At 44.9% G+C, this 22,116-nt stretch overlaps 2 protein-coding genes across 3 annotated transcripts in view; one reads left to right on the forward strand and one right to left on the reverse strand.

Annotated features, from left to right (window-relative positions):
• FBXO11 (F-box protein 11) overlaps positions 1-9,612 on the forward strand; it is a gene marked incomplete at both ends in the record, with an annotated part of 64,115 nt that extends 54,503 nt beyond the window's left edge. Inside the window, 12 exons of the mRNA XM_079550212.1 lie at positions 2,908-3,125; positions 3,402-3,487; positions 3,569-3,663; positions 4,412-4,534; positions 4,631-4,716; positions 5,067-5,143; positions 5,249-5,392; positions 6,698-6,808; positions 7,900-8,007; positions 8,837-8,945; positions 9,309-9,407; positions 9,483-9,612. Of these exons, the coding sequence (XP_079406338.1) occupies positions 2,908-3,125; positions 3,402-3,487; positions 3,569-3,663; positions 4,412-4,534; positions 4,631-4,716; positions 5,067-5,143; positions 5,249-5,392; positions 6,698-6,808; positions 7,900-8,007; positions 8,837-8,945; positions 9,309-9,407; positions 9,483-9,612 (1,386 nt within the window). The remainder of the gene's footprint in view (positions 1-2,907; positions 3,126-3,401; positions 3,488-3,568; positions 3,664-4,411; positions 4,535-4,630; positions 4,717-5,066; positions 5,144-5,248; positions 5,393-6,697; positions 6,809-7,899; positions 8,008-8,836; positions 8,946-9,308; positions 9,408-9,482) is intronic.
• A 1,289-nt stretch (positions 9,613-10,901) lies between these two features.
• Positions 10,902-21,605, reverse strand: MSH6 (mutS homolog 6; the record flags this gene model as incomplete). 2 transcript variants are annotated; one of them, XM_079550085.1, is made up of 10 exons in its annotated part: positions 10,902-10,983; positions 11,409-11,608; positions 11,797-11,951; positions 12,542-12,631; positions 13,886-14,003; positions 14,561-14,826; positions 15,087-17,631; positions 18,834-19,009; positions 20,628-20,830; positions 21,406-21,605. In XM_079550085.1, the coding sequence occupies 10 exons, from the start codon at positions 21,603-21,605 to the stop codon at positions 10,902-10,904; spliced, it is 4,035 nt and encodes a 1,344-aa protein (XP_079406211.1). The 2 variants fall into 2 exon arrangements, with proteins under 2 accessions (XP_079406211.1, XP_079406212.1); XM_079550086.1 differs by lacking the exons at positions 10,902-10,983; positions 21,406-21,605 and having other exon boundaries at positions 11,405-11,608; positions 15,087-17,628; positions 20,628-20,811.
• Positions 21,606-22,116: the final 511 nt, after the last annotated feature.

A 22,116-nucleotide genomic window follows, 5' to 3' on the forward strand; every position in this document is an offset into this window, starting at 1 on the left:
CACACAGAACTCCCTTTTAGCAACGTATGCGTGTGTTAGTAGGGTTGCATTCATACACATTTGTGTATGTTTTTGCTTTATTTTATATGTTCTAGGGATGTACTTGTGTGGCCATTTTGTAAAGGGTACTGACAAGCCTAAGATGTTACATCTTAATTTTATGTTATCTGAGGGTTTGGAGCTTCATCTAAGCTGTATTGATGTGTTATATAAGCACTCCTAATCCATTTCAGTGTATGTGTATGTCCATAAGCCTCTCCAAGACATGAATATGCTCTGAAACATGTAATAAAGTGAATTCATCTGGAGGAAGCCTGGTGAGGGAGAGTGCTTCTGTAGCTTCTAAAGGAGAGCTTGTGAGTTGGCTGAAAGTCTGCTAGGAGAAGCTTCTGATTTAAGTCCTGAAGTCTGGAATTAAGTGTATGGGTACTGAACAGTTTTAAAAAGAAAAATAATAATGAAACCAGACTGCATTCACTCGATTCATTTGAAACAACAGTATTTGATCTGTTTTCTTACAGCTAAACTGTGTATTCCAGTGCTATGATAGAAGCAAGGTGGAGTCCAAAGACCCCTTCCTTTTTATACAAAAGAAACAGTGGCACATTAAAGAAAACACATGAATAATAGTTATCTTAGCTAAAAATATGAGGAGTGATCCTCTTATCTCACATAGTAACTACAGCTAGAGGCTTGGAAATGTTATGTGCAGTGTGATGCAGTCTTTGTGATACATTGAGTTTGAAAAAGGAAAAAAAAAAAAGGGAGAAGTGCAGTAACACTGGCCTGTGTGCTTGGGAAGCACTTCAATAAGCAGGTGAAATTTTTAACAACATCCAATCATTAAGAATGTTCCAGTTCCACTGTGGAAATGCTTCAGAACCTTAGTTGTGAGGTTCTCGATCAGGCTGCTGGAACAGGTGGTGAGATGAGATCACTGCAGAGTGGAAATAGCCTTTAAGCAGCACAGTGTCTTCCAGATAAAAATCCTGCATGCAGTTGAGTAGGTTTCCATAGAATCATGGAATGGCTTGGGTTGGAGGGGACCTCAAGGGTCATGTAGTTGTATTGCCAAGCACTAAATGAGATACAGCTCAGGCTGCCCAGGGCCCATCCAACCTGGCTTTGAGGGATGGGGCAGCCACAGCTCTGGGCAGCAGTGCCATCTCCATCTCAGTGAAAAATTTCCCCCAACATCTAACCTAAATCTCCCCTGTTTTAGTTTAAAACCATCCCCCTTTGTGCTGTCACTATCCAACCGTGTATAAAGTTGGTTTCCCTCTTGTTCATAAGCTCCCTTTCAGCATTGGAAGGCTGCAGTGAGGTCTCCGTGGTCCTCTGAACCAGCCCAGATCCCTTAGCATGTCTCCATAGGAGAGGTGTTCCAGTGCTCTGAGCGTCTTGGTGGCCTTTGCTGGATCCTTTCCAAAAATTCCACACCTTTCCTGAGCTGGGGACTCCAGGTCTGGGCACAGTACTGCAGATGGGGCCTCACAAGATGGGGTCTCTGTAGTGTTTCCCTTCTTCCAGTCACTAAAGGCTCCACTCCTTTGTCCCTGAGGACCGTTTCCCAGGGGATCCCATCCAGGGGATTTCTTAAATAGCCTGAAGTTTGCTCTCCTGAAATTCGGGGTTCTGACTTCTGTTTTTTGCTAGACCTGCCCTCCTCTAGATCACCATCTGCACCAGGGCATGCTCACTGCAGCCTTCAGTCCCAGGAGTTCCTGTGTGCTGGTGAGCACCAGGTCACCGCTTGTGACTGTGAAGTGGGACAAGTACGTTGCAGTGCCAGATTCTTACCCTGCACACTATTTTCCCGTGGGTTTCTGTACCGCAGTGCCAACTCTGAGAGGTTAAAGAGTGCTTTGTTTTTCACTTCCAAGTTCTCAGCCTGTTTTTTGTCTTCCGATGCCTGTGAAACTTAACCTCTTCTTCCTAAACCAGCCACGTTCTGCCGAGCGCTGAGCCTGCAGGCAGGAGCCCAGCAGCAGCCCTCCCTGCCACACACAGATGTCTCTTGCCAGGTGCCAGAGGCAAGATACCAGATGGAATGGTGGTGGGCCGCTGTATGCAAACAACAGAGAACCTTCAGTTGACTGGAAGAATGAGCTGAAGTAATTTTGCCATGTTGAAATGGAGCCCTAAGCATAAGGCTTCGTTTTCCTTGTTCCCAAATGAGAAGGCATTCTTCAAAATATTTCAGATCTGGTAATTTTAAAGGAGTGTTTATACAGTCCAGAATGTAAACGAAGCTTATGCCGCTCTCTCTGTAGAATGCATAAAAATTCCGTTGGTCTTTTGTAGCATATAGCAGATTTTTCCTTGGCCCTAAAAAGGAAGGGTTTGTTTTGCATTGTGAATGTGGATTATTTTATGCTGCTTTTGTGCAGTCTTTATAAAATCCACCTACTCTCAGACAGAGGCTATTCCAGACTTCGTTAGGCACATTTTTCTGACCTTTTTTTTATTTCAAGAGTATAGCATCAGTAAACCCTTAAGAAAAAACATTCTTTTTTGTTTTTTAATTTCATTTTTAAAGACCTGTATTTTTTAAACAGCTGATAGGAATTATCTGCATTTCTGTAATGGTGTGATCTTTGAAAGAGAGAAGGAAGAAGGCCCTCGTGGAGTGCAGAAGAAAAACACTTGGAAAAAGAAAAGCAGTGAACAAAATCACATCAGTTAAAAAACGTAACCCTAATTTATTTCAAAGCAGTGTCTGTTAGAGTAGATGGAACAAAAACAAGTACACAAGCTGTTTTAATTAGCCAAATACGTACTTTGTCAATTCAGGTGTTGTTCCCTCTTAAATAACAGTGGTGTTGGGAAGGGAGGGAACATCAGAACATTCAGCCTTCGCTTTACAAAGGATATTTACAGGAAACTTTGTATGTTCTGTGTCTAAAGGGTTATTTTGAAAGCTGCAACATCCATAGGAACAGGATAGCAGGTTTTGAAGTGAAAGCATACGCCAATCCGACAGTGGTTCGGTGTGAAATCCATCATGGCCAGACCGGGGGCATCTATGTCCATGAAAAAGGAAGAGGACAATTCATAGAGAACAAAATCTATGCAAACAACTTTGCAGGTGTTTGGATTACCTCAAACAGTGACCCAACAATAAGGTATTGATGTTTCTCTGCTTAGTGGTGAAGCTTTGGTGGGAATGGGAAATGTGCAACTTTATTTTCTTTATTGTTAATGAACTATGAATGTTTATGTGTGAAAATGAAATGGCTGTCTGTGTTTGGCTGTGCGTGTACTTGAAGTGGGTATTTCTTGAAAAGCCACAAAACAAAGATTCTGTTTCTGTTTTGTTTCAACTCTGAGTGCTGTACAGTCCTAGACACTGGGTATTGTATAGCGCTGTACAATTCCACAACTGTTATCTTGCTTCTTAGGGGCAATGCAATTTTTAATGGGAATCAAGGTGGTGTTTATATCTTTGGTGACGGAAGAGGCCTTATTGAAGGAAATGACATTTATGGTAAGCTGCTTTTCTTACTGCATCTTGGATTCGGAGAAAAATGAGCACAGAAGTTGCATTGACTGCCATTTCTGTTAACAGGTAATGCATTGGCAGGAATACAGATCAGAACAAACAGCTGTCCCATAGTTCGACACAACAAGATTCATGATGGTCAGCATGGTGGCATTTACGTGGTAAGCATTACCTGCAGGCAGGCAGGAAAACTTGCTTTCAGTTCATAGAGGCTTACAAGAGGACAGTATTGTGTGTAAAGTGCATGCTTGTGCTTACACTGACTGCATTTCTTAGGTTGAAAAATAGGCTAATTGTGTGAGGGTAAAGTGAGGAATAAAGTGTAGTTTTCAGCACATACGAGATCTCCTCTGGTTAAACTGATGCAGCTGTCAGTTTACCTCCACCATTTTGCATTTTGGTGAAGGAAACGTTTTCTTTTCCTACCAAAAATTGCCAGATGTTCAGCTAATGCTGCAAGTGGAGAGCTTCATCTGCTTCTTCTACAGATCTAACCAGGACAGTTCACACTGAGAGTACTGCTTTCCATTTAAGCACAAGCATGTGGTAAAGAGTTACCTTAAGAGATGTGTGCCAGCCCAGTGGATGAGGCTGGGTGCTGGTCTGAGGGGCAGCAGCTGCCAGCTCTGGCTTGGTGCTGGGGAGGTGCCTCTTCTAGCAAAAGGCAGCAAGGATTTGCAAGTATTACTGGAGAACATTGAAGTGTAGTGGTTCACATGCAGAGGGTTGTTAATTTTACAACAGAGTCAAAATGGTGATGTAACGTTATTGTTTAAAAACAGTGCAGGTATATACCTGGAGAGAAGGACTTCCCACAGTAAAGGAGCCGAGGGGGGGTGGTGGTTAGAAGCAGCAAAAGGGTATTTGCACTTAGCAGCTGGTCTCCACTCTTACACTTCTTGTGTTCAGCATGAAAAAGGCCAAGGTGTGATTGAGGAGAACGAAGTTTACAGCAATACTTTGGCTGGGGTCTGGGTGACAACGGGGAGCACTCCGGTCTTGAGGAGGAACAGAATACATAGTGGGAAACAGGTGAGTTCTACTCAGCGTGCGGGGAGGGTGATGGAGGAAGAGCCACGGTTGTATTTCATTACCTTCAAACTAATAATGACATTTCTCCCGTGCTAGGTTGGAGTTTATTTCTACGACAACGGACACGGCGTGTTAGAAGACAACGACATCTATAATCACATGTACTCAGGGGTTCAGATAAGGTAACGTGTATTCTCGTTCCTCTGCCTAAACAGATGCTGCGTTGTGTTATTTCATCCTTTCTTTTTAACTGCTCTTGTTGCTTCACTGCTAAAAATAACTTGTGTGGAATTCAGAATGTTGGAGCGTTCTTACGCTGCGGCTCAGCAGAAGGAACTGTCTCTAATGTAGCTGGGTATTGAGCTCTGAAGCGTGTGGAAACTTAAATCTGTTTGCTGACTTGAAAATACAGCATTTTGTTAAGGTTTCAATCAGTCACATCTGTGGGATGTTTCTGTAGAGGCGCTTCCATAGTTTGGCCTTGAGGAACAGGAAGCTGTGATAAATGATTTCTTTGTATCTGTATCTCTAGAACTGGAAGCAACCCCAAAATCAGACGCAACAAGATCTGGGGAGGTCAGAATGGTGGTATTCTTGTTTATAATTCTGGTAGGTCTGTTTCTGTCATCTATCCCCAGTTGGTATTTTTCTGAGATGTTATCTTTTCCCATTTTATATCTTTTACTATTTTTAATTGTTTTTCCTACTCTCTAGGGCTTGGATTTATAGAAGACAATGAAATTTTTGATAATGCAATGGCTGGTGTGTGGATTAAAACAGACAGCAATCCTACACTAAGGAGAAACAAAATCCATGATGGAAGAGATGGAGGCATCTGTATATTTAATGGAGGAAGAGGTAATTTTTCCCTTTCTGGCATATATCAAGTGTTCTGGACAAGAGTTTGATTTCAGTTTAAGCAGTGTCCATTTTAAAGTACTCTTTAGAAATCCAGCTCTTGTCTTTTGACGTAATAAGCTGTAACAAACGTACTGTGGTGTTTTTTAGCCTTAATTACATCACTAATACTAAACTCTGTGGGAGGCAGAGGGGTAATTAATCTCATCTGAGACGACTGTGTTGATTACTGCTTACGTCAGTGCTTCTGTCTCATCTGTAAGCTTTGCCATTTCACTGAAGGACAGTACTCAATTCAAGTTCCCTAGCCAACATCTTGCATGTGAACTTTCTGGATTTTGCCAGTGTGAAAGATTATGGGGAAAAAAAAAAAAAGAAACGTTTTTAAAGGAATCATTTTAAGGTATTCCTGTCCTGCAATAACAAAAATGCAAATTAAGCTTTGTATTGGCAGGCTGCTAGTTTTAGCAGCAAGTGCAGAGTGAAACTAGAAGAAAATCTGAAAGTTGAAATATCTCGTTTTTGTAAAATTAATATGGCAGTTAGAGGGATTTTTTGTAATTGTGCATGCATTCCCACATTCCCAAATTCTGTTATGTGCGGAATGTTACATACAGTATGCACTGAAAATTGCCCAGAGAGGTTGTGGCTGCCCCGTCCCTGCAGGTGTTCAAGGCCAGGTTGGATGGGGCCCTGGGCAGCCTGGTCTGGTATTAAATGGGGAGGTTGGAGGCCCTGCCTGTGGCTGGGGGGTTGGAGATTCATGGTCCTTGAAGTGCCTTCCAACCCTGGCCATTCTATCCTTGTGTGAAAAGTGTCCTCATGCGCTTATGCACTGAGGTCTTCCAGTACTTAAAGGCAACTGACAGGAGGGAGTGTGACTTTTTACGTGGGCAGATACGATAGGACAGGGGTGAAGGGCTTTGAACTAAAGAAGGGGAGATCTGTGTTAGATGTTAGGAGAGAATTCTTCATTCAGAAGGTGGTGAGGCCCTGGCACTGCTGCCCAGAGCTGTGGTGCCCCATCCCTGGAGGTGCCCAAGGCCAGGTTGGATGGGCCCTGGGCAGCCTGAGCTGGTGGGGGGCAGCCCTGCCCATGGCAGGGGTTGGGGCTGGGTGGGCTTTAGGGTCCCTTCCAACCGAAACCATTCTGTGCTTCTGCAGTGACATTAAACTTCACTAGCCAACTTCAGTGCTATTGATGGATATTCCTGAGATGAAAGAATGAACATTCCATAGAATGGTTACAGGTTATGGAGGAAATGTTAACAATCTGAAATCTCTGTTTTGCTGCTTCTGTAATAGGTCTTCTGGAAGAGAACGATATCTTCAGGAATGCCCAAGCTGGTGTTCTTATCAGCACCAACAGCCACCCTGTGCTAAGGAAAAATCGAATATTTGATGGCTTTGCTGCAGGTTTGTGTTGTTCGGACCAAATTTTGAAGTGTTGGAGCTTAGAGTGAGCTGTTCACTGAGCTAAATCTGTGTCTTTACCCCACATCACTGAAGGTTTTAACAAGCGATTGGGATGGCCTTCAGTCTGTTCTTGAAATAATTTTGGAATTGTAGCTAAAATACCTTTTATTGCTCATGTGTTGAGAATCAGTGCATAGTCTTCCTTCTCATTTTCCAGTGAAATACTATTTATTTCACTGTTTTATTTTATAAGTGATGGATAAAGTTGTCTAGGAGATATTTATAGTTAGATCTGATGGATGCTTTGTTGCTTTAAAACAAGGAACCGTATAACAAATAGATTTTAGAGGGACATCGATTGCATCTCAGGTATAACCGTCATTCCACAAACTTGGAAAATGATTGAAATGAGCATTTCTGACTCCAGAAGAAATGAGGAATGTTTAATATTAAACGATCACACGTCTACACATCTTCCGTTCCATTCCAACTAAAATTGTGTTCCTGAGTTTCCCCCCATCTTTTTTTCAGGAGAGGGAAGTTTTCTGAGAAGGAGGCTGTAAAGGTGTTGTTTTGTGTGCAGTGGGGGGAGGGATAGGTCGCTGTCGAGAGCAGTCCAGGAGAAATGAAGACGTGGGTGAATGATGAAAGTGAAGATTGGGATGATTTTTAGGTCCTCTTCTTGAAAATTTGTTTTTTAAAAATGTTTCAGAAAAGGTAAAGTGCATGTCCAGGAGCTGCCACGTGTACGTGAAGGTTGAGCACCCAAAAATCCTGTCCTCTGGAGAATATCTGATAATAGTACTGTGTTATGGTCAGATACACTGATAATATGTTGTTACTGCTAGAAACCGTGTGTGCCAACTGTAGCTCTCCAAAAGGATTCAGTGAGGATTTGAACCTCAGATTTATAGTGCTTCAGTCCCCATTTCTAACCATGTCAGTTTTCTTTTTGTCCTTGAGCTGGTGGTTAAAAAAACTCGAAAACACACAGAAACCCCCACAGCCCCACAGGGAGGTGCAGCTGCACAATGGCCAAGGACTGACTTCTCCCCTTTCCTTTTCTCTCCTCTATTCCCTACCCACAACAGGCATTGAAATAACAAATCACGCTACTGCAACATTAGAAGGCAATCAGATTTTCAACAACCGCTTTGGGGGTTTATTTCTCGCATCTGGTGTCAACGTCACGATGAAAGGTGAGCCGAGCCTTTGTTGGTTGTGTTTGGTCACTTTGTGCTTTAATTCAGTGCTGGTTTGCCTTTTTATTGGACCGCTTCTTTTCAGCTTCTGGTTCCGATCTGGTCTGGCTTTGAGCTGAGTTTGTAACTAAGCATTTGGGCTGAGGGCTGTAAGCCAAGCTGAGCCCTGTGAGATTTTTAGACGGATAGCCAGAACATTCTAAAGGTAACTTAAGGTTTTCCAGTCATGTAGACGTGGTTATTAGGTCTTCTGTCTCTGAGCTGTCACTGGTTCCGAGCGGGTGAGATGGTCACTGCACATCTCTACTCCATGTTCTAAGCTAGGATAATGGGAAGTCTTCTGTCACAGCTCTGAAAACAGATGTCCAGTAAAGAAGCACACCTCTCTCAGCTCTTGGGATCTGGAAGCGTGGATCTTCACAATCCCAAGGCACTTTTTCAGAAAATAGGAGCAGTTTACAGGCAGCCAGTTCCAGTGTCTGATGAAGCGTGCACGAGATGGGATCTAACCTGTCTCTAGCCATCCTTCACAAACCAGTTCACAAAGTATTCAACAAGGGCGGGTCAGAAGTTTCATGCAGTCCATGCACAGAGGAGCAGTTGTGGTGGGCTGAGCGCTGCACTGCATTGTCTGAGCATCTTCCCTGCCTTTGAGCAGCTGTCTTGCATCAAGTCATTCATGTGCAGAAGTGCCGAAACTAAAACACAGACATAGAACTAACTGTTCCTAATCATTTTAAGCCTTAAAAGGTGGGAAAAAAACGACTTGGATGTCTTTGAAAAGTCATTGACTTAGTGTGCTTGTTTTTTCTTTCCCCCCCAACAGATAACAAAATAATGAACAATCAAGATGCCATAGAAAAAGCTGTCAGTAGAGGCCAGTGTTTATATAAGATATCCAGTTACACCAGCTATCCCATGCATGACTTCTACAGGTAACAGTTTCCTTCCGGCAGCCCACAGCAGGGTTCCTCAGACAAGTCCCCTCCTTCCTTTAGCAGGGCCCCTGGAAGTCGCCATGTGGGTAGCACACAGACGTGTCTCTCAGGTGCGAGAGAAGAGATGCACTCAGGTTCCGTGGCGCTGAGGAAAACGGGTGGTTGCCACGAACCTGAGCCCTGAGGCGGCACATGGCAGAGCTCCTTTCCCAAAACGCAGCCGGGAGCTCCCAGTTGCTGTGCAGTTCCCAGCTGTTAGGCTGCTGTGTGCGTCCTTAAGTGCTGCTCTGCCCCCACGCCCTCCCCAGCCCCATCCCAGCCCGCTGCGTTTCAGTTCATGCCCGGTGTGTCTCTCCCCAGGTGTCACACCTGCAACACCACGGACCGCAACGCCATTTGTGTGAACTGCATTAAGAAGTGCCATCAAGGACATGACGTAGAATTCATTAGACATGATAGGTATGTTTCCTGCGAGCGTGTTGAGCTCTCTTGATGATGCGAGCACGAGAACTAAAGAGCTCTCTCTCTTTGTAGGTTTTTCTGTGACTGTGGTGCTGGAACACTGTCTAATCCCTGTACGCTTGCTGGAGAGCCCACACACGATACAGATACACTATATGACTCTGCTCCACCTATAGAATCTAATACATTGCAGCACAACTGAATTCCTTTCAGAAAGAAAGTCCTGCCATTCTAATATCATAACTGTTAAACCTTTTTTTTTGGAGGAAGTTATACTTGCCCATTTCTGCAGAAAGAGACTGTATTAAAGCGGATGTGTGAGGTGTTGACACTATGGAGCTCAACCTACCAAAAAAGAAAGTGGCAATATGTTGACTCAGGATAACAGAACTGGGCGTTTTAGCATTACTGTGTAAACAAAGACTTTGAAGGGACAGAAGTGAAGAAAAAATAAGCTGCAATTTTGTACAGATACCAACTTCCGAAAGCTGGTGTTTTTACAAGTAGCATTGAAACGCAGTCCAATTTGCAGTAGTACTATTCTGTAGACAAGCAGCATTCTTTGTTGCTGCCTTTATGGACATGGGTACCAATTGCTTTTGTAACATGGTAAAAAAAAAAAAAAAAAAAAAAAAAAAAAAAGTGAGCTAGCACTTCTGCATTTCTTTTGATTTTTTTTTTTAACATTTATTCAGATTGAGAAATATGATTTTAATGCTTTAATCTCATGTAGTTTGTTTCTAATTTCAAGCAAAAAAAAAAATCTTATTGTACTTGAATGTGTCCTGTTTTGTTAGCACACCTAGACTTGCTGTAACTGTACTCATGTCCCAGTATGTACGTTCTTTCTATGAAAGAGAAAACACTAATCTTAAATTATATCCAGCAATTTTTCTGGTGTCCTCTGAAGTTAGAATAATCTCCTTCCCTGCCCCAGCAATAGTCTGTACTCAAACCACCCTAACAAAAAAGCGAGTGTTTTAATGAGACTTCCTAGACTATAATGCACTATAAAACAGAGTACCCATGTAACTAAGTTTTGTGAGTGAAATTTTACTATGTTTTAAAGTACACGGTAGAAAGTCTCCTCAAAACAGTCTTGTATTTTACTCTGTTCATAGTTTTTTTTGAACAGTCTGGACATTACTTTACATAACCTGCTGGAAATCGCAGCAATTTCCTGCTCTAATGAAGCTGAGACAAGTATATATACAGCCCTATACAGTTTCATAGCTTTTTTCCATTTATGTGTATTGGTGACAGTGGGTAATCAACAGCCTGAAAGTGTATGCATGTACCATAACATCTAGACTTAATATATTGTGGAGTACTCAATAACCATTATGTAGAGGGTAGGTAAGAATTAAAGGGTTTAATTTCCTAGGAAAGACAATGGAAAAATGGTCATTTTTAAAAAATAAAGTTTATTAGATCATAACGTTGTCTGCTACCCCCTTTTTGACAAACCGCCAGTCCAGAAACTCCTCGAGCTCAGAGGTGACTGAGCATAGCGCTAAGCTTCCCTACCGCGCTCACATCACGTGTGGCACCATCCACCACCCGGCACAGAAACCTGAGGGAAGCAGAAAGCATCACTGTCGTTGAACACAGCAATGAAGGGGCAAGAGCACCTGGCACGCGTGCTGTCCTTGCGTGGGGTCAAGGCTGCCATCAGCCTGCAGCGCTGTGCCCCTGCAGCCACCAGCACGGCTCACTCGCAGCCCTTGGCTTTGGCTCAGCGCACACCCTGCCCCTCTGCGGCCACGCTTTGCCTTGGGCGCAAACACAGTCACCCAGACTCAGACTGCAGCATCCAATCTGCTGTCTTACAGCCAGACTGAACGTCCCTCCCCCAGTGACTGTAGTGCATTTGATATTCACAAAACTGGGTTTTACTTCCCCCCTCTGCTCTGCTTTTGTGAAGAAAAGCAGCAACCAAATTGTAAAATGGCTGCCAAGAAAACTATGTCCAACTTCAGAGCAGACAAGAGGCCTCACCTGAATATTCGCAGTGACATTGTCTTTTCTTCAAACTCTCTTGCTTTTCTGTGCCCTTTCTGAATAACTTCCTCTGGGATGTCAGCAAGTCTGGCTGCATTGAAGCCATAGCTTTTTGGACACGCTCCTTCAATGAATTTATACAGAAATGTAATTGTTTCCTGGCTTGGATCTTCGCTCTCATTCTCCACCATACAAGCCTAGAAAAGTTAAATGACTGCCAGTTAGTTCATGTCACACAAGGCTGCACGAAACTACCTGCTCTCAGGGGAGCTCTGGGTCTGAGCAGAAGGCTGCAGAGAAGCGTTCACAGCACGAAGTCTGCCAGCCACCAGGACGAATCCCATCCGCTGGTGCTCAGGATTCGCACATGACAGCTGATACAAACCATGTGTCCGAGCCGCACGGCCGCGCTGCCCGAGTAATCCTCCACCAAGGAGTGGTAATGCGTGGAGAACAGCGTGCGGCACTTGATGTTCTCGGCAAGTTCTCCAACAACCGCACTTGCTATCGCTGTTCCGTCAAACGTAGCCGTGCCCCGGCCTGGGGTGAAATGGAAAAGCTCCGTCATCCCCAAGAACCAAGAAGCTAAACAGCCTGACGTCTACCTGCTACTGAAGAGACCCCCACGACTGTTAAGATGGATCAGAGGCAAAGCTGTTGTTCCTAAAGACTTACAGATGCAATTCACTGATGTGCTGCAAGCTAATACACAGCAAACCCTCTTCCACACAGATAGGGTGGGAGGAAAGAAACAGCAGTGAGAGCCACCAGCGGGGCCAAGTGACTGCAGCATCTGCTCCCTAACAGCCACTATCTCTTCTGTACTGCAGAAAAAGACATTTCTGCTCTGAGACTTGCTGGTGGCATGCTAAAGGTTTGCTGTGGGTAATCTAGCAAAGGCCAGCAGGAAAACTCAGCTGGAAATAAATAGGCTAATAGGGATTAGAGGATGGGAGGTGGTGCCCTGGGAACAAGGGCACGCAAGGGATCCATGTTTTACAGGGGATGACATGGGTAGTGTCTTGTTACAAATCAGTGGCACTACACTACGACTCCCTCTGTATACCCTGTTCTCATCTGCACAGCCCTTCTACTGCCCATCTCAGCCAGTTACAAAGCAGACAGATTACCGAGTTCGTCCACAAGAACGAGGGAGTGCTCTGTTGCATGCTGCAGGATGCTTGAAGTCTCGCTTAATTCAACAAAGAAAGTACTTTCACCTTTAAAGAAGAAAAAAAATAGCTATGAAGGCATTGAAGAGCTAAAGAACACAGCTGAAAGCTTGTTTGATCCGCACTGGGTCTTAGTCGAGCTAAAATGAAATGTGAAACAAACTCATCAAAAACGTAACGTAACCAAGGTCTTTTGCCCCTTCTTGCTCTCAAACGCACAAAGGCAGCCCTCGCATATATATGTGACTTTTCAATGTGGAATAAACAAAAAAACAACAGGAAACCTTAAAAAGAGTTAAGAAACGGCCTTATTGTTTTGGTGGGTGATGACAAAGTAATGGATTGTTCAAACAACTAAGGCTGTAGTCATCCAAACCAACCTTTCTTAGTAAAAACCACCGCTGAAAACCAAGTGTCTGCCAGGAGTGCCAGCACAACAAGTTACAATCCATGACCAGAAATCCCGCTGTTTGTTTTAAAACAGATTACAAGCAGAAGTACATAATTCAGAGCCTTGCACTCTATATTCCCATGGGTATAAATCCAGATTTACCAATCCTTTGCAGGGTTCATTCCTGCTCTGCTCATCACATGCAGCAGTAACTTCTGCGGTTTCAGAGTAGAGAAGTGTTTACTTCTTGTATCCTTGGGTCACAACCACATAACCCTCCATGCCCTTGTGCTCTAAAACAAGATTCGTACAGGCATGGTTGAACACCATCCACTAATATTCTCTGCATTTCCAGGACTTGGTATGGTTTTCCTTTTGTACTGAAGTTAAACAGAACAGGAAATAGATGCAAGAGCCTCCAATTGGAGAAGACTTGTTTTTTCTTTAATTAAGCGTTCAGGTTGAATGATTCATTTCCAAATTCCTCATGTGCAACAAAATTCAGTAGGCCTTGGTTCTCATATTCACTGACCCACATCTTTCAGTACAAAGATCACAGAAAATCCGCACCTTCCTTAGCTGAACTGTGACACTACACCTAGTAGCACAAAGAATGATTATTCTTCCAGCCCTGCGACTCTGGGCACCACCCCAGGCACACATCCCCAGTGTAGCTGTTCACTTCAATGAGGAAATGCAGCACTGACCAGTGAACCCAAGTGTCCAAGAGAACAGACAATACACGGAACAAAAGAGCGTAGCACACAATCCCTCACCTGCTCTGAACGATGGCAGACAAAGCACTCTGCCCAGCTCTCCGTGAACGTATGACACGGAATCCCTCTCCCACCTGCATCCAGGTGTGCTAAGAACCTCCCTCCATGGCAGAGCACTGGAGTTCACAAACTCACCTGACATGATTCTGTCGGAGGCCCCGAGCCGTGTAAATACTCTGTCGATGGGTGTGAGCCTGCAGACCTCAGCAGGCACGTAGCATCCCAGCTGAGCCATTATAACCAGGAGACCAGCCTGCAGAACAAACATTGCCACACATGAAATTCCACTGCGTGCTTGGGGTTCCGGTTCCACAAAGAGAACAAGGGAACAAAGCTAAGACTCGAGTACATAAAACTTCTCCCACTGTTTTAGCAGCTCCAAGTAGCAGCATCATAATCCCTGATTACGAGACTAAAGTACTCAACCTTGAAAGCACAGCAAGCAGTGCTTATAAGGCAAACTCCCTACTGCCACCCCAGCTGCCTCCTAACTGTTTTCATTTTGTTCAACACAAAGCATCTTTTGTCAGATGATGCCAAGTCCTGGGCTAAGATCACTGTGATGCTCTATCACATTTTCCAACCATCTCTCACAAGAGCAATAGAACTTATTCCCCAATAAAGTAAAAAAATAGACAATCTACTACCTCAACATAAGCATTTTCAACCCGAATTGTAACTTGGCTGCAGTGTTATTGCAGCACACCCCTCAGATCACGACGGGGACCTTTATGAACAGCCAAGTCACAATTCCTTTCATCAAAACACAGGCACCCTGGAATACTCAGTTTTATGTAGCTCGGCAGTCACCTGTCTCATGAGTGTTGATTTGCCACCCATGTTTGGGCCAGTGACTAGCACACAGGAAGCTTCACTACCACCATCTTCATCTTTACTGCCTATCACGATGTCATTAGGAATAAAATCGTCCCCAAAGAAAGTTTTTGTAATGCAAGGATGGCGTGCATTTTTCAGTTCCAGGAAGGGAGGAGCACTATCCACAGGCAGTAGAATTACAGGTCGGCACAGTGGTCCATCACCATCTTGACTGTAGTTAGCAAGGGACATCAAGACATCTACAAGATTAAAAGAAATTCCACAACAGGAATGATGAAAGAGCTTGAGAACAGCAAGACCCAGCACCCCACCTGTTCTGCCATATTAACGCTGCTCTCACAACCAGAGTTTTTAAACCACAAATGAAGGGCCGACCACAGCCCTTTTTGTTTTGTTTTTTTTTTTTTTTAATAAATTTCGGCTTACCATGACCAGATTTCATCCTTTCCTATGGGAGAGTGATTTTACTTTATGTAAAACCTGCACGAAAGGCTCTTACCCAGCACAGCGATGCACTGTACAGCTGTCTGCCAGTCTTGGCTGTTCTTGTCAAAGTTGTAAAACAAACGCCTCATGCAGTCTTTCAGAGCCGCATCTCTTCGCTCCTCAGCGTTAATCAACTCAGCCAGCATCTTCTCAATCTCCTTGGTCCAGTAACGTTTGTATCCCTTCCTGGTTGACTTCAGCTCGTATTCTTCAGGTAAATTACGCGATATGGCGGTTTCTGGGATTTCCATTTGATACCGATTTTTGCCCGTCCCCCAGTACAGCACGGATTTGACTCCGAGCAGTTTGCGTTGCTCGTTGAGGTACGCACGGAAATCTTCCTCAACAGTTTTAATATCCTGTAGTGCTTTATCGTAATCGGAGTCAAAACCTGCCTTTGGAGTAATCACTCCTGTCTTGCGAGCTTGGTTATGATCGAAAGCAGTATCCCACCTTGTAAGCTCCGCGCTCAAGTCTGGGAAGCGTCCGTCCGGATGTTTGGCTTTGCGGGTGACTAACTGCTTAAGGACTTGAGATTTGAAGTCGCTGGCAACCTCCTCCATGGCATCGACAATTTCATTCATTACTTTAAACCCCTCCAGCGCAGACAAAAAGTCGGCGATTTTTTTTTTGCTGTATTTAATTTCTTCATAAAAGATGGCCCTGCTGTCAGGATGGTTCTGACTCTTAAGCGGCGATCCAATGCTGTGAATTTTGCTGAGCAGCCTTTCAAGGTCAGGAAGTTTCTTCAGATGCTCACTAATTTCAGTCAGTTTAGCCGGCACCGCCAGAAGGTCCTCAACAGCATCTAAACGATCATTAATGGATGTAGGATTACAAAGAGGAGCACAAAGCCACTGCTTCAGGAGCCGCTTCCCAAACGGTGTACAACAGGAATCAATCCTCTCCAACAAAGTACCTTCCGTGGTTCCGTTGGTTCCATTCTGCAGGACTTCCAGATTCATCAGAGTGACTCCATCCAGCACCATGCGCTGGTCAGTTCTGGCAAAGAAACTACTGGCACTTGCAGTTTTTGCATTATCGGCATCCACAGGGACATACTTCTCAAAGTTTGCCAGCGACAGCAGCTCCTGATCAATCAGACACTTTTTGAGATAGAAGACAATTCCCCCAAGAGCTGACAAAGCTAACTCGCTGTTCTCGCCAGGAGTTAAGCCCAGCGAGTCACTCTCTGAAGTCAGAGATTTGATGACGGAGGGCAGAACACACCCATTCCCAGGGTTTTGATTCTCCTTGAAATACTCTTCTTCAAGAAGAACTTTTAGTGTTTTAGATGCACTCCAGAACTGGGAGCCAGAGATCAGCCCCTCCTGAATGCAAGAAATGAGCGAGCCTTTCAGTATCTTCTGAGTGTCCACAGTCAGGTTCCCCTTCTCAAACAAGACCTGCACAGGAGTGTAATGTGCCACTAAAGTCCTAAACCTCGAGCAGTGCCGGTCATCTGAGAACTGGCCGACATAAAACTTCCCAACTGATGTGTCAACAAAACAGACCCCATAAACACGTTGTCCAGAGGAGTCTTCTTTTTCCTTAACACACAGAAGGTATTTGTTGTGGTTCTCCGACGGATCGCAATCTATAATGCTGTAGGTCTGAGTGCCCTTGGTAAGGATTCTGCAGATTTCCCGCCGCACAACCTTGTCAAACCTGGTGGGGTGGGCCGTTGCCTTGCAGCGCGCTTCCATCATTTCAGGAGTTTCTGTTTGCTCAACACGGGCTACCTTGTAGCCCTTCTGAACCAGAATAGCAGAGAACCTGCCAAATGCAGTTTCTGGAAAACCGGAATGAGCCCATGAACCTTTCATAAATACCAGGCCCAGCTCATTCACACCGATGACTGCATCCATGTGATACAACTCATAGAATTTTCCCACTTTGTAGCAAATCACCGCATCAAAGTTTTGACTTTTCAGCTGCCACCACCTCCGCATTCCAGGCGTACATTTGTTAAGGTAGTCCTCAGGTACGTACAAAGTGCATGGGTCATAGTCAGGGTCATTCTGTCGTCTCCTGTGTGCATCTTTCTTTTTCCCTTCCTGCAGCCACTCAAGCTTCTCATGTTCCCATGCTGCAAAGCCAGTAGTGCCTCCACTGCAGGCGTTTGCCTGAGACTCAAAATTGTCAGGTGCTGCAAACAATGTCAGCTTAGACTTGGCTTCTAACGAAACTGGTGCTGCTCTTTTGGGTGCTTCAGAATGTTCATTTTCTAAGCTACTCCTTTTAGAAGGCTTGCTAACGTTTCCTCTCTTCCGTTTGGAAGGGACTTTTATAGGACTTTCTTCAATGCTCTCTGCATCTGTCTCTGCATCAGTAGCTTCATTTTCATCCACCCCACTACTAGCTTCCTCGCTGCTTGCTGCTTCTTTCACATCAGGCTTGAACTCTACATCAGAACCATCACGATCGCTGTCCGAATCCAGCATTCTTCTTCTTTTGGCTTTTATGGCACTACCTCTGTTTGGTACTCGCTTATTGCCCTTCACATCCTCCTCACTATCGCTGTCATCACTGTCGCCTGATGCACTTCCACTCATCTGCTGAAAGAGAAATCGTTTAACCTATTAAAAGTTCTGGCCACAAAGTGAAAATATCACTGCTGCAAAGAGAAGCACACAAATGCAGTAGCTATGATACTTCAAGCAAAAGACAGGACAGTCACAGTCACACAGCAGTGTCACTTCACAGGATATTCTTTACTGGGAAGTAAACTATCTGCCCGTGCTGTAATTGCTCCTCTCTCTGTAGTCCTTACTGCTTCATTTGAATATGCATAAGCGATCCATGTTAAAAAAATAGAAGCTTCAAACACAAAAGGTGTAGAGTACGTGACACCCAGCATAAAGAAGAAACACCTCTATCAGCTAACCATGCTGTTTAGTTCATGCACTTTTAGTAAAAAGAAAGGGAACTCCATTATTTGTCTTTTCAGCCTAAAGCTTTAACAATACCAGTGCCTGTGCTAGAAGAATGCAGCAATGGAAAGACTGTACTAAGTACAGAGTGGTAGTTTGCCCCCCAGTGTTGTCACCTGTTGCTGGAGAAATGTCATGCTGGAGAAAGAGCAGACAGGTCACACTGACACAAGAGGTAAGGAACACTACTCCCATCAGCAGTTTCCTCATACCACAGAAATTTATTCCAATGCACGTGGCAGTATTGAAATTGCATCTGAATGATAATACATTATGAACGCAACACACTACAAGATCTCATTTTAGTTATCCCAGCAGACTACCATTAACAGTATAAGAATTTGTATTTTGGTGCAACTCCACAAGATCAGGCTTCAAAACCCAACTTAGTGTCTTAAACCAAGCGCTCAAAAAGTTAACGATTTTTATGTGAAATGAGAATTTCAACTGAATTTAGGACAGTTTAGAATATGAACAGAGGATAAAAGAGTACTTTGTCAGACAGCAGGTAAGCGGGGGTACCCAGGGAATGGCCACTGAGAAGAGGTTATAAATATATTAGAGAATTTAAGAAATTTATTGAGGTCAGGGAACACTGAAGAGACATTAGACTTGTTTTTCTTAGTAGAAAAGGTAGAAGAACAGCATGTGATCTAACAGCACAGAGGCAATACAAAATGGCATAGGCATTTGTTGCATGCGCTATCAAGAAGCAGACAAGCAGTGGTTACTGTACCACAAGGTTGCAGATATTCCGTGCTTAGCTCCAAGAGACAGCTTCTAAGTTCTACCATTATTTCTGAAAATGACAGCAAGAAATATTTTACCTCCATTTCCTCCTCCTCTGCCTCCTCAGCATCTGAAGGTTCGCTGCACACTGCCAGCTCAAGTCGCTTAGGCTTATCTTTACTCATGGCATCATCTGCCAGCTCCATTGCTTTTTTAATTTCAGGCTTCGTACTATAAAACATACCTCCCTTCAGCACCTCTCTGTCTGATGAGCCTGCAAAACAGCCATCTGTCAGAAACTGAGCTGGTCCAGTTAGCATCCATCTTTCGCTTTTAAATGCATCCAAGCTATTAGATATCAGTAGATTATTAAATATATTACATACAACATGTACATTTTATATACAAAGTATTTTCCCCCCCTCTTACATCCCTTTAGCAGTGCAGTTCCTCTTTTCTTGCAGAAGGCAACTATCTGAAAACAAAGACAAAAAGCAAAGGCAACCAACCTACAGACTGGTTTCTAGAAAGGATCCCCAGAGAAGTTGGGATTCATCCTAATGCTACACTGAAGGAATAAATGGTGAATACACAACATACCAGTTACTCAGCTTGGGGAAAGAGAAGAGTATGCCACAGACGGGGAAGGATGATTCCTTTTTCTGCTTTTTTAGCTGTCTGCATGAAGCAACAGGTTCTGCTTTAACACATCTTTACACCTGTTCTTGAAGTCACTTGGGAGGCTGCTATTAGCTGAAGCTTCAGCTCCAAATTAACCGCAGGCCAAAGGTAGCTCACTTGTGGGCTCTCAGTACCCAAGTATGAAGTTTCAAGGAGCTATTTCTACCACGCAAATGCAACATACCAACAAACTAGATCTTCATTTTAGTTTGCAAATGCAGCAAGACAACCTAAAAATACTTTTAATGCATTTAATGATGACAACAGTTGCAGGAGCAAATCCCATCATGCAATTTAACTGCATACTCATGTGCAACATCTTTATTTTCATTTAGTCTACTTATACATAAATCACTCAATTTCTCGCTTGCCCAACTGTTACAAAGCCTGGCTTTGTGGTGTTTATATTTATTCAGTTGTAAGCAATACTTTTTCTCTTAACCAATGATTCCAATTTTTTTTTTTTTTTTTAAAGTGCTTTTCATCTTAATTTAACAGCAAAGCAAGCATTTTAAATATTCATACTCTGTTCTGAATTAGCCACCTTTCTTGGAAACAGACTAGTATTCCTGTGCTTAAACATTTTGCACTATTCTTATTTTACTGCAATTATTTTGGTAAGTAGTGCAATTCTTCAAATCCACATCTGCTTCTATAAATACTGCAAGTTGTTTTAAAAATACACCTGATTCTTTTAGAATGCCTTCAGGAAAGATGCATGTGAACCCATTCACCTACGCTGGACTGTACTAACACTGGGATAACATTACCATTTTAAAACTAATTATGGCTTAAGTGAAATAACCTTAAGACGGAGCTCTTGTGCCTAATCCTCCTATTCAGGGCAAATGTCAACTCTCAAATACTTGCTTACAAACAAGGTTTGACAGTCCTAACATTTTTCAGGATTTCAGGGATTTGTCTTTGATTTTCTTTATATACATGTGGAGAATAAAAGAAGAAAAACTCCAAAACATAAGCAAGCTTTCAGCTTTCACTAACAAACAAGAGGGCTCAGGGCTTTATAACCACAAACACCCCAAACCCACAAAAACTTATTTTCCCTAACATTAGGCAGTACAAAACATGCTTTCACTCTCAACACTGCTCTTAGTTTTGTTACTCATTTCCTATGGAGAACACCATAGCCTAGATTCTGAACCAAAAGGAGTGGCATCTCTTCTTCAAAGCAACTTACTGACATCTCCTACCTTTGTACGGCCTCAGGTACTTGATGCTGACCCAGCCCCTCGTGGGACTGACATCAAAGAACTGCACGTGGATCCGAGAGGAGCTCCCTTTCCCTCTGACGATGGTTCCCTCCGTGGGGTGGTTGTAGATGAGGCACGGCCACCAGGGATAGCCTTCCATCTTGGCCCAGACCAAGTCCCCGGGAGAATAAACATTGGAGACACTGCACAGACAAGAGACGAAGGGGTTAACGAGCACCATCCTCACAGAGGAAGGCATGCAGTGCAGCAAGCAGCGTGCCTGCGGAAGGGCCTGGGAAGCTGCTGGGAGGCGTGACCTAGTTCAGCCCTTCAGATCCTTCTAACGGTGCCCACATCCCTCTCAGCCTCGTTTTTGTGCTTCGCTCCCCCAGGCTCCGCTTTGCATTCCTTCCCTACCCACCCGACGCCTCCTGTATTTCCTAAGGGCGAAGGAGCGCTCAACCAGCCATTAGTTAAAAGAAGATCCCGGGCCATACACTGGAGACGGCCCCGGGCTATGCACTGGAGGCGGCCAGATTACACAGCCGCTCGCTTCCCGCAGCAGAACAGGGCAGGACGCACGAAGGAAACGAGCTGAGCTGCCCACAGCCTCGCGCACAGAAAGCCCGGCCGACGGGAAGCCCGCCCATGGCAGAGCGGCCCGGGCTCGCCCTCCCCCGCCGCCGAGCCCCAGCACACCAGAGGCCGCGCCGCACGCAGATGATCGCTCCGCTCCCCGGCCCGAGGCGGGCCCAGGCCCCGCAGCCCCCTCGCTTACCCGCGGCCTTTGGCGGCCGCCCCATCCGCTTTGCCATTCTCCTTGCTACGCTCCGCGGGCCCGGCGGCGGCCTCGAGACCGTTCCGCTCCCTGGAAGAACGGCATCGGCTCTCCCCACCGGCGGGCGGAGGGGTGGCGGCGGCGGCTCGCGGCTGCTGGGCCTTGGGGAAGAATCGGAGCAGGGTGCTCTGGCGAGACATGGCCACGGCGGGAAACACGGCCCGCCACCGGCGCGCGCCAAGACAGCGCGCCACTCCCGCCCACCGCGCGCCCCGCCCACCCGCGCTCCGCACCAACCGCGTCAGGTGGGAGCCGCCATCTTGGCACCGCGCCGCCCCCTCGGGTCGTGACCTGCGCTGCCGTCCGCCGTTCCCGAGTTCGGGAGCTCGTAGCTAAGTCTTGTCTCTGTGCACCAGACCTACTCGTCTGTTAACACACCTCCAGAGACAGTGACCCCACCGCCTCCATGGGCAGCCCGTGCCAACGCTTTGCAGCCCTCCTTGTGGAAAAAGTTTTCCTACTGTCCAATCTGACTCTCCCCAGGCACAATGTGAGGCCGTAACCTTAAAGAAAAAAAAAAAGATTCCCTTGGGGAAGGGGAAGCCGTGCACCTCCCTTGGAGCACTTTCTCGCAGGCTGTGCTGTGAGAAGAGCCGCGGTGCAGTGCGGAGGTTTCAGAGATGTGCCCAGAGCAGAAGTTTGTACAGCTGC

This window comes from Tetrao urogallus, assembly GCF_951394365.1.
Source record: "Tetrao urogallus genome assembly, chromosome: 2".
In the NCBI taxonomy this organism is placed as follows: domain Eukaryota; kingdom Metazoa; phylum Chordata; class Aves; order Galliformes; family Phasianidae; genus Tetrao; species Tetrao urogallus.